The sequence below is a fragment of the Antrostomus carolinensis genome, unplaced genomic scaffold, assembly GCF_000700745.2.
Source record: "Antrostomus carolinensis isolate BGI_N321 unplaced genomic scaffold, ASM70074v2 scaffold11020, whole genome shotgun sequence".
NCBI classification, from domain to species: Eukaryota; Metazoa; Chordata; class Aves; order Caprimulgiformes; family Caprimulgidae; genus Antrostomus; species Antrostomus carolinensis.
Genome location: NW_010289090.1, coordinates 5,974 through 18,029, shown reverse-complemented (window position 1 = coordinate 18,029; position 12,056 = coordinate 5,974). Strand labels below are relative to the sequence as shown.

The 12,056-nt window shown below is 42.6% G+C and overlaps 1 protein-coding gene across 1 annotated transcript; it reads left to right on the top strand.

Annotated features, from left to right (window-relative positions):
• Positions 1–1,327: 1,327 nt before the first annotated feature.
• SAMD7 (sterile alpha motif domain containing 7) lies at positions 1,328–11,799 on the top strand. The gene is made up of 8 exons (XM_010168905.1): positions 1,328–1,430; positions 2,746–2,872; positions 3,007–3,143; positions 4,310–4,388; positions 7,035–7,714; positions 9,148–9,269; positions 10,240–10,350; positions 11,527–11,799. Exons 1-8 carry the CDS (start codon positions 1,328–1,330, stop codon positions 11,797–11,799), a joined length of 1,632 nt encoding a protein of 543 aa, XP_010167207.1.
• The last annotated feature ends 257 nt before the right edge of the window (positions 11,800–12,056 follow it).

The following is a 12,056-nucleotide window of genomic DNA, read 5'->3' as shown; positions in this document are numbered from 1 at the left end:
TTGAGCAGCCTGGTCTAGTGGAAGGTGTCCCTGCTGATGGCAGGGGGGTTGGAACTGGATGATCTTTAAGGTCCCTTCCAACCCAGACCGTTCCATGATTCTATGATATTCTCCTTGCTGCTATCTATACCAGATGCCAGCTGAACTCATGGAGCTGTAACTCTATCTACAGGATGAGAACACTTAAGCATTACACCTTCCATCTTTCAGAAAAAAAGGAAGAATCCATTTTGTCAGAGCTAATGGGGAAGGAAATTGAAGTCTTTAATTTCAACTTAATTAAAAAAAAAAAATCAATCATTTGCTGTGTAAAAACAGTTTGAAACAGATGTACAGAAGCCTCTGCTGCCATTAGAGCTAGGCTGCTCCCTCTGCCAACCCCTGAACTTAAAGCATCCCCCATGGGAGAGCATTCTAACATGCAGGCTGTGGGTTACAGGACTTATTTCCTTTAAGACCTATCTGCACACATAATCCTGCTGTAGATCATTCCCCCAAAATCCTGCACAGGGCATACTGTGGTTATTCATTCCCTTGGTATCAGGATCATTTGTAATCTAGTCACCTTCCTCTCTAGATAGACTTAGAAATGCTCACACAATCCACCTCAGTGACAGTACAGCTATTCAGCTTTGCATTTATGGTATATTAGTTCCTAATCTAGATTTCTACTCTTCATCTGGCTTTATTTACCTGTACATATATGGATAATTAATCTGAGTCTCACTGGTTTTATCAGTGTTTTCATCACTATAAAGCATGTTCTTTTACTTCTTTTTACTTCATTTATCAGTCTTAAAGGACTGATGTCATCTGGAACAGCTTGTTTCTACCATTTCTTGCTATTTGTTTCACTTAGTTTACAGTACACAGGGCTCCAAACTATTATAATTCCCAAATTAAAGCAAAGATACCTGCCTTCCCGAGTATGAGCACATGTCACTGTTCTCAGGGCTGCTCTCATGCACCAGAGACCACAGGCAAAAGACTTTGGCTTAGTTATGTCTTTTTGAGCAGCTGATATTTCCCAACATCCTGACTTTTCCTTGCATAGTTAAGACCCAATGACACTGAACAACTCAGTGTGAACAAGGGCAATATTTCCATTGTCCTGAAAACTGAACATTTCTGTATGGTAACCAATACAATCCATAAGCACTGAAGGGTACAGCTGTGACTGGCAGAAGGAGGACCCTGCTTCTCTGAGAAATAACTTGTATAACCTGCTCTGTTTTTTATGTTGTTGAATATCTTATTGTTTTCTTCGGGCCTGCTGAGTCAGGTCTTTACAACAGAAAAGTTGTTGTTGTTGTTGTCTCCTTGCAGCATGACTCCACGAGATCACATGAGAAAAATGTCTATCCTGGGGGAACAAGGAACACTAGAAGAAAAGCACTTGTACCGATTAGCGAGTGGCATGGCAGCAGGGGGTAAGCAGGAAGAGACCTAACTGTGCATTTGTTTATAGGATTGCTGATATCTGTACAACATACAAGAAACAGCCAGCGACACATTTAATGTCTTTAAAAAGTATTTCAAATTCGTCTTAGAAGGAACTGGAGTAATAACTTCTCTTCAGGTAATTAAAAGTTAACACAGGGGATTCTTAGCTTTCAGAATTTGATCAAGAGATGCTAAGCATCTAGGAGTCAAGGTCACACAGCCATAGCTGAGCTTTCCGAGGTTCTGGCTCACCACTGCAGGCACTTCTTTCTAGAGCTGCTATCTCATGACAAGGCAGGTTCCAGCTAATAAGATTTTTTCTAAAAATAAAACTGTATTAGAAATGAAAACTCTCTCAGCCAGAGAACTTAACATTCATGGCTATTCTCTTCTGTTTCATAGTGATATATTTATTATTTTTAATGGTAAATTGTCCTTTTGTACACTTGACTGTGCACATCCTGTTTATTTTCAGTGCAGATTGGTTGTATAAACGTACATTATTTAAGCCAAGTGGTGAAGGTGGCAGTAGAAACATCTTTTTTAGTTGCTGCTATTAAAAAAAAAAGAAAAGTGCAATTTGCTAACTCACACTAAAATGCTGTCACTTAAGGAAAAAACCCTAAGGAAAAAACCCTGGCCAGCAGGTCGAGGGAGGTGATTCTGCCCCTCTACTCCGCTCTTGTAAGGCCCCACCTGGAATACTGCATCCAGTTCTGGGGCCCCCAACATAAGAGAGACCTGGAGCAGCTAGAACAAGTCCAGAGGAGGCCACCAGGATGATCCGAGGGCTGGAGCAGCTCTCCTATGAAGACAGGCTGAAAGAGCTGGGGCTGTTCAGCCTGGAAAAGAGAAGGCTCTGGGGAGATCTTATAGCGGCCTCCCAGTACCTGAAGGGGCTCCAGTAAAGTTGCGGAAGGACTTTTCATAAGGGTAGTTAATGACAGAACAAGGGGAAATGGGTTTAAGCTGAAAGAGGGCAGGTTTAGATTAGATATTAGGAAGAAGTTCTTCACTGTGAGGGTGGTCAGACACTGGCCCAGGTTGCCCAGAGAAGCTGTGGCTGCTCGTCCCTGGAAGTGTTCAAGGCCAGGCTGGATGAGGCTTTGAGCAACCTGGTCTAGTGGAAGGTGTCCCTGCTGATGGCAGGGGGGTTGGAACTGGATGAGCTTTGAGGTCCCTTCCAACCCAAACCATTCTATGATTCTATGAACCCTATTGTTTCTGGCAATGTCACACTGCCGGTAGAACCACTTTCTAATTTACTCCATTAACAAGAGAACTCTGCATGTTTTGTGTCAGAACTGCGGCAGCGGCAAGAGATGCTGATGAGAAATCAGCTGATGGCGGTAAACCCTCAGCTGATGGGTGCAGGCCAGCAGAGAATGCAGACGATTCCCTCCCAGTTCGAGCCTCGACTGGTAGACAGGTATTTTGCACCATTTCTCTGCAGTTAAAGACTAACTGTGCATGTGCTGTACCTGAGTACATAAAAATCTGACATTATTCTTCACTAAACAATGTCCTTCACATATCTGAATGTATTTTTTTTTTCCCTCTCAGAGATTTGTTGCCTTCAACTGAAATGATGGCATCAGCTGACCCAAGACAAATCCATATGGCATCCCACCTTGGGCCCACAGTCCCACAGCACGCAAACATGCCAAACATATTGTCCAACCGTGTTTATCCAGGCCCAGGTAATGAAACAATGTCTGTATCCTGAAAAGTGAGAGCATGTAAATAAGAAAGCAAACTGCACCTGCTAGTTTGTCAGAGGTTTATTGGTAGTGTTAGTAACAGTTTATTTTCTTTGGAAAAACAGGCTGACTAAAAGGAGGCAGTCTGCCCACCAGAGATTCTAAACTGTGCCAGTTTAAACACCACCACTTTAGCTTTTGTTAAATACACTGTTTGCAAAATATTCTGTATGTTTTTGTCCTGTCCTTTTATTTTTGTATTTTCCAAGGTTTTCACACCTAAACAGAAGGCTGTAGGCTAAACAAATGAGTCCAATCAACAACATTTTTTGCTGCATTTAACTCTTGCTCACATATGAACATTGGCTGTTTTAAAAGACTATTTCCTGATCGTATTTAATCATAATGCCACATGCCACTTTACTCAGGTGGGGCATCATCCCTGCCTGAGTAAAGTGGCATGTGGTATTATGATTAAATCAAGTCCTTTTAATTACAAGTCCTTTTCTTACAAGTCCTTTTAATAAAGGATCAAAATTACAGGGCACAGCTCTAAGGGGAAGGGTGGATATCACAGCACAGCAACACAACTGTGGCATGCATGTCGTGCTGCACATAAATTTACATATCACTTTATACAATGTCATATCTTAAGGTTCCTTCTTTGAAGTGAGTTAATAAATTCTCAACGCTACATAGATCTATAAACAAGAATTTCTGGCTTCAGCTTCTCCCACCAATGCTGATCCTGAATAAGAGATTCCCTCAAGAGGAAATGTAATTTAAAATTACATGGCCTCTAGGGCTGAAAACAGTCTTGAAGGAGCAGCTTTGCTTTGCTTAACTGTTGTTATTTTCTGAGCAGCTATATGTGCTCCAAAGACATAAGTCACCAAATAAAACAACCCTGTTGTCCCTTTCCTTTCTGGATAATGGCAGGTACAGATCTGAGCCTGCAAACACCTGATGCTGGACATCATGTTTCTACTGCATATTCCCACCAAAGCAATGAACACAAATAGGATTTAACTTGAAGTCACATCAGCTCCCTGGTGAAGCACACAGTTCAAGTCTTTAAAAGTGTCTCTGCTTTGGGGTTTGTGCATTTGGTTAAGGAAACAAGTGAACTTTAAAGATTCGTTTGGTTATTTTTTTTTCCCTTTAAGGATATAGTTTTCTGCAACCAGAATCCATGGAAGCTGTGGCCAGAAGACAGGAACTGGTTCAAAAGCAAAATATCGCCAGGTAATCAATAGTAAGCTTTGCTCTGAGGTGCCGTGCCAGGATGAGGGCAGCAAAGGCAGCTGGAAATTATTAAGTCACAGACTTTATGTGGGTTTTTATTTACAATGATGGAGATAAGTCACCCAGAAAAGCCAAGGGCCTTCGATTATCTGTTAAGGTCTGAAGCTACTGAACCTTCTACTTACCCCATTCTGCTTTTAGCCTTAAAATGATACAAGAGAAAAAAAACAAACCCCTCAGGTTGGTTAAAAAAAACAAACAAGCTACAAATTTCAGCCCAGCCCTTGAACTCTGGATCCAAACACCCTGAAGTTACAAAAAGTCAGAAACAAATTCAAACTTACAGCTGTGTGTTATCACACACAACATTTCAAACCTCTACAGCAGGGCCCTTGGGATGATTAGCTACATCTCCACCCTACCAGGGTGGACAGGCTTCCTAGTGTAACCAAATAGTCTGAATGTCAGGGTGATTATAGAGACTCCAGTTATTTCTACCAGTGGAATCAGGAGCTGGTTAAGTAACCACCAGTGCCCTTTCTCACAGCCACACCATTGCCATAGAGTAACTCTGACCTCAACTACACATGCACCGTGCTTCAGCATGGTACTGAGCAGCAGCACTCCTCAAATAATAAGAGAGAGAGCAAAGAACAGATAAATTCTGAGTAGGCATCTCACAAGAATTATGACAGAAGTGTTTTGAGCTCTTCAGTCAGCAAAGCTGGATTATGGAACTCTTCCAAGCATAAGATTTGTATCAACAATGCATTTCATCTAGTTCTTGCTACATAGCAAAACCCTGAGAAAAGCAAGTCAAATAGCCAGCAGCAAGCATGGCCATCACCTATCCCCTCAGCCACACCAGAGCCAGTCCTACCTGTTCTGTTCAGGGTCTTCATGAGCCCAACAAAACCAGGAAAACCCCAATGGAAATAAAAAAACCTCAGCCTAAATCCATAAATAAACTTTTACCCCATCCTTTTGGATCCTGGAAACTTAACATTAGCTTCACCACACTGCTTTCTGCAGCACCCATCACTTTTAGAGCTGCACTTGCTCCTTTCACCCTTTATAGAAATCATGTGTTAGCAACCAATCTCCTGCACTTGAGCATCTGGGCCCAAATCCTTGATCTCCAAGGGACTCTGCCTCCTACCACAGCTCAGTGATCCCCTGTCTGCTGCTCCTCAGAGCAGAATATCTTATCTGGATTTGTAGTCAGGAATGTAGTGCTCTTTGCTGTTTATCTCCACCTCAAGAGCTATGTGTAAGTGATGACAACTGAGCAAGATGTACAAGGACACGGTGCATAGACAAAACACTTCCACTGGATCTCTGAAAGCAGAGAATTAATAATTCAGTGGTTGTTGCAAGGATGAAAAGAGGGCAGAGAAAAAGCCCTGAATGTTGTGGAGTGATCAAGTAATTCCTCCACACAATAATATGTATTCCTCCATCTGAATAGAAATAACCTTTTGCCCAAACTGTTTTCCTGACAGCGTTACCTTAATAAGAAGTCTCCTAAAAGTCAGGCTCTGACCTGTTAACCTCGTTGCAGTGTTAAGAAAGCCACTTTAAAGACTCTTTAGGCCCTCACAAGCCTATTTCTAAAGAAGAATGTGGAAGTCCTACTGAAAGCTCCTCAAAGCAAGGAAGGCAGGCTGAACCATTTCTGGTTTGTGTCTGGTAGATTGTCTCACTTCACAGAATCACACAGAATCATCACAGAATGTCAGGGATTGGAAGGGACCTCAAAAGATCATCCAGTCCAATCCCCCTGCCAGAGCAGGAACCTAAATGAGAATTAGGTTCTCCCATCTCTCAGCTCCAGCTGAAGCTGTGGAGCTCTAGGAGCTCTAGCTTTCCATTGGATCACTAGCTTGGCTCCAGAGAAAGCTGATGCCAGCAAAGGTTGGTACCATGGAGACACATACAACTCCTTGTATTCTCCGTGTCTCACTGGTAAGCCCTCCTACCTGCTATGCCAGGGGCAGGAAGCTGGCACAGACCCTGGAACACTGGCTTTATCCACCAGGAAGGAGATCAGTTGAACACTTACCACCAGGATCTCACCTTTTCACACTCTCAGAGCCATGCTTGGGTGCCAGGCACTATGGAGAGTTACTCAGGAGACTCACATGAGCTTACTTTGAGTGTACATACAGGTTCCACACCCAGTGTAATTCTAGTTCTTTATCACTTACAACATCACTGCCGTTTTCCAGCTTCCAGTATCATTTTCTGATTGGTAATGTAAATCACTTATTTACTTTAGTCTTTGGCCCTCATGACCCTGGAGACAATTTTCCCAATCCCAAATGAGCATAATCACTGTAATAATGCCCAGATTGCCAATATACAAATAACACTTTTTTGTCTGAAATATTATCCAGAGGCATCACATGGAAGACATATTTTTCTCTTTCTTTTAGTTTACTGTATGTATCTGGCAGCACATTAAATACAGCCAGCTTTGCCATTCCACCTGCAGTTTGTGACCTCTCACGCAGAGCAATAGAGGGGGGAGATAAGAAAAGTATTCTCACCCATCCAATTATCTGAGATTTAATCTGCTACTTAAAAAAAAAGAGGTGATGAAGGAACTGAGCAGCCCTAACTGCTTGTGCTCTGTGTGTCTCTTAGAATGGAAATGGAGATGAGTGCTATTTTTCAGCAAAAAGAAATGGAGAAAGCTCATCGGAAAGGGCTACTGGGTCTGGAAGCACCTTTCCTTTACCAAGGGATGCCAGCTAGTCCCATTGCTTTCCGTGGCAGGCACAGACTACCTGAAAGCCACCTTCCCAGTGACTTATATGTTCATCGTACCACCCTTGATGAAATTCATGGCAACACTATGCTCGTGGCAACCAGCCCATACCCTCCAGTCAGCACTTTGCAAAGGGAGAGGGGACGTCGACCAGGGAGAAGAGCTGGAAATCACAAAACCGCAGACTGTAGTGCCAATGGCATAAAGAACCAAGCTGACGACAAAACGATGGACCCTGCTTCAGCTGCAGCAGATGATGAGAAAGAAGACAAGAAAGAAGCAGAGGTGGAGACACCAAACAAACATGAACAAAGCAAAAACCAGACTGAGCCATCCACTGTTGCCAAAAACTGCAAAGAGTTTGAACAAGGCTTGAGAAAAAACTGTGCTGCTCATGAAATTCCTACCGAAACCAACAGCTGCAGCAACACAAATGAGAAGGAATCTCATAGCTCCTGTGCTGCTTTTGATGACAAGTACATGTACCCGTCTGCAATCCCATTCTCAGCGTTGCCATATGGATGTCCAGTAGCCAGCAACCCATTGCTACCTTCAGGTTTGTCAAGTCTCCAGATTACAGTTAGAGTGGCATATTGGTATTATTTATTTCTATTGATTTGCTCTCTTATTTTTTTCCCCTCTGTCTTAAGCAAATTTTTGGTATGATAAGAGTCATGGCAACGAAATGTAGAATTTATATGCTGCAAATAGTAATTACTTGGTAAATTCAAGTCAGCAAAGGTAAAGAGTGCTTTTCCCTACCTGCAAACCGTGCTGCTTGCTGGCATAACAGAGGTTTCAGCATTTCATGCTTTACTTTGCAGGACAATACAATTGCCCAGCAAAAAGTCACAAAGCAGCCTCCTAATTGTTTCAATGCTCTGTACCATGCACTATCCCGCTGTAGGGTGTCATCCTGTGTTTATATCAGTCCCTGGGGACAACACACTTGTCACCCCTAAGCTGTCAAGTTAGCAGTGCTTTGAGGTTCTCCACAGTGTTGTTCAACATGTGACATTCTCTAGTCTCCTTCTGGTGGTCGGGGGGACACGTAGCAGCATGCAGTGTACTGATCATAATCCCTGTGTGTGTTAAACAGGACAAAGAATCCCCTTAGAAGCTGCACTCCTTCAGGAACAAACTTATCCCTGAGGCTCGACCTCCCCAAGAACAGAGTGTAAGACACAGGCCTCTCCAGCCACTGTGCAAGAATCATTGTTTCTAAAGCTCTGCAGCTCTTGTTGAATACACCAGTGCCAGAGGACAAGCCCTGCAAAACTGAAACGAGAACAGGCTGGGGTGTTTGTCCTGGATCATCTACCAAAGACATACTGTATCTCTGAAAAATCCTAGAATCATTTGGGTTGGAAAATACCTTTAAGATCATCAAGTCCAACCATAAGCCTAAGACTGCCAAGTCTACCATTAAACCATGTCCCTAAAATGGACATGAAGTATTCAGTTCCTGTCTGCAAAAGGAATTTCAATTAAAATAAACAAAATTGCTCAATGAAATTGTGAGCTAGCCTCTCTCTTCTGCCCATCATTTTTCTATATATCCTTCTAACTCTAATTTTTCTATATATCCTTCTAACATAGTGACAATAGTCACTATGGGCTAGCAAAGGCTTGGTTCTGTTCTACTGAAATATTAGTTGAGTTAAAATAACAGTAAAGGCAAAAGAACCAAAAGCATTGGATAATGTACTCACTAGAGGAAATCCTGCAGCATGATTTGTATGTGTGGTGACTGGTACGTACAGTGCCAGCAGTAAACAAAAGAAGCCACCAAAAGAAAACCCTCCAGAATCGGGTTTCTACTGACTACCTGGTGATTTTGGTGTCTAGGACTCCCATATCTGTCTGTATTAACAGCTGTTAATACATCAGGTTCTGGAGAAGTGCAAAAAATGTTCATGTCAACAATTGTTTCTTGTTGATTTGCCAGAAAAATTCCACAAGTATAACATTGGTGTTTCCTCCTCAAAGGAGCACATGGCCTGATCCTGAATGGAGAAGACATTTCTTCCATTGAAGACATTCGCAAGTGGACCGTTGATGATGTACACAACTTCATCCTTAGCCTCCCAGGCTGTTCAGATTATGCCCAGGTGATTATAAACATTCATTACATTTTCAGGTCTTTAGGACCATCTAGATTTAAAGGCCATCAAACAAATGTCAGTGTTAGAGGTCAACCAGTTGTCACCAAGTTACAAACCTAACAGTAATTTTTATTGTCCTTCAACACATGAAGCCACTTGCTTCTCAAAGGGAAAGCCAGTCCATGCTCTGAGAGGTGACGTGCACTTCTGCTGCAATCTGGAGTCTTTGGTCACAACACATACCAGGAGCAAAACAATTGTACAAGAAAAGTATCTTAATCTTTTTACTCCACATGCCCTGCATAATTTTTACGCAGATTAAAGCAATTTTGTATTCTTGGATAATGGTATAACCCACCTACCACCCCTGAGCTCTTATAGGCATCATTCTATTTGAAAGAATGAAATAGCATTAGAAATAGAAGCAAAGAGATTGAAATCTTGCATATTTCTGGTAAAACCTTAATAAGATCATAGAATGGTTTGGGTTGGAAGGGACCTTGAAGATCATCCAGTTCCAACCCCCCTGCCATCAGCAGGGACACCCTCCACTAGACCAGGTTGCTCAAAGCCTCATCCAACCTGGCCTTGAACACTTCCAGGGAGGGGGCATCTACAACTTCCTTGGGCAACCTGGGCCAGTGTCTGACCATATCAATACTATTCTTTCATTAGTAGCAGGCTGCTCACTTCTGGGGAAAAAAAAAAAAAGAAAAAGAAAAAAAGATGAGTAACATTGAAACATTACAAACTTCCCACTTGCCAAGAACAAACAGATAAACTACAGGCAAATACGCTGATATCCACACACCTAAACAATAGACCTCATGCTGCAGTTAGGAGATAAATATGAAGATAAAACAGTAAAATTATTATTTCCTCCTCTTATTGTCTATTTATGTCTCAGGATTAAGCATAAAATATAACCAGTGAAGTCTGTTGTAGCACACCATGATGTGTTTTATCTTTTCATAAGGTATTTAAAGAGCACAGTATTGATGGAGAAACCCTCCCCCTGCTAACAGAGGAACATCTCCTGGATACAATGGGATTAAAACTCGGGCCGGCATTAAAAATCCGCTCTCAGGTATGATCATGAAACGTGTGCCAAGATCACAAGTCACAGAGATGTGAAAGAGTCAGAATCTAAGAGGATGAAATTTTTCACAAACTAAGCCCCATTGTTTCTCACTGAAAACTACCATAATATTAGGAGAAAAGAAATGACTCCAGCATGGTTTGCTTTTGCTTCTCTGTGTGTGAGAACGGCACGCAGGAAGACACTAAGGGGAGGTTAGGGCTGACAGTTTGAGAGACACTTAAAGTGGAGTCAGGATACAACAACACTGGAGACTGGGCAGAGGTTGGAAATGGAATCACACACACAGAATCACAGAATGTCAGGGATTGGAAGGGACCTTGAAAGATCATAGAATCACAGAATGGTTTGGGTTGGAAGGGACCTTAAAGCTCATCCAGTTCCAACCCCCCTGCCATCAGCAGGGACACCTTCCACTAGACCAGGTTGCTCAAAGCCTCATCCAGCCTGGCCTTCAACACTTCCAGAGAGGGGGCATCCACAACTTCTTTGGGCAACCTTCATCATCTAGTCCAATCCCCCTGCCGGAGCAGGAACCTAAACATGTTTGACGAATTAACTCCATTTCACTCCTCTTTTCCCTTCCCAGCTGGTAAGAACTACTCTGGTACATACTTGCTTCTGCTCTAACCTGGCATTTAAAACACACCAAGCAGAGGTTTCTACAGCCTTTCTAGGAATAGAATCACACACGTTCCAGGGACAGGTTGTCCCTCTGTTTAGAGTTTTCTTGGTCTTAATTTCATCCAGTAATATGGACTCTCTGTGTTTCTGTTGTTGCCTTGCTTCTTTTCCTTTTCTTTAACCTCTTGCTGCCTGTCTTCTCTCATTAAAACCACATTCTCTGCTCCTGGCTGGCAGTTTGCTTCCCCTCTGTCCCATGGGTGCTACAGCACCTAGAGAGCAAGAGCACCTTGCTGTCAGGCCCAGCACGCTGGGCTGTTTCCCAAGCTCCTTTCACAACAACCTGGGCCTAGAAAAATATAAGAAAGGGAAAATGGAAGAGTTTTTTGACTTTTGCTAACCACTGATAACCCTTTGAGATGGTCAGGATCTCCAGGATGTCCCTAGCGTTGCTACACAACAGTCAGCCTTGATGTTTAAGGTCTTTAACATTAACTACCTCAAGAAGCAATTGTTGCAATTGTGCTTTTGTCTTTAAAGGTGTCGCGACGTCTGGGCAACGTGTTCTACATGATGAATCTTCCTCTGTCCGTGCCACTGCCACCTGCTCCAGGCAAACCCTCAGATCAGCCCTCTGACACAGCCTCTCCTCTTCACTGCAACAGCAGTGGCGAGATGCTGGGTAGTCCCTGCTCTCAGGACCCAGAAACTTCAAAAGCAGTGGAACAGATCGTTTCAGAAAGCAGGGAAAATCCATGTGACGTAGCTGGAACTCAGGCTGACTTCCAGATGATCACTTTCCAGAAAAGTTGAGCTAAGTCCAGGATACACCATGTTTTTAATAATAGAGAAACCTCTAGTTACAAAGTGTTTGAGAAGAGAACTACAGCCTGAAACCTCTGTAGGACTGGGTCTGAATGAAGTAAGCTGCAAAAGCAGTGTGAGGAAGTGTGGTATGTGAAAGGCATTGAAAAAAAAAACTCCAACTGCATGTTAGTGCAATTACTTTCAAGTGCAATTGATTGAAAAGAATGCCAGTATAGTTAACAGGTAAAATTAATTATTCATTA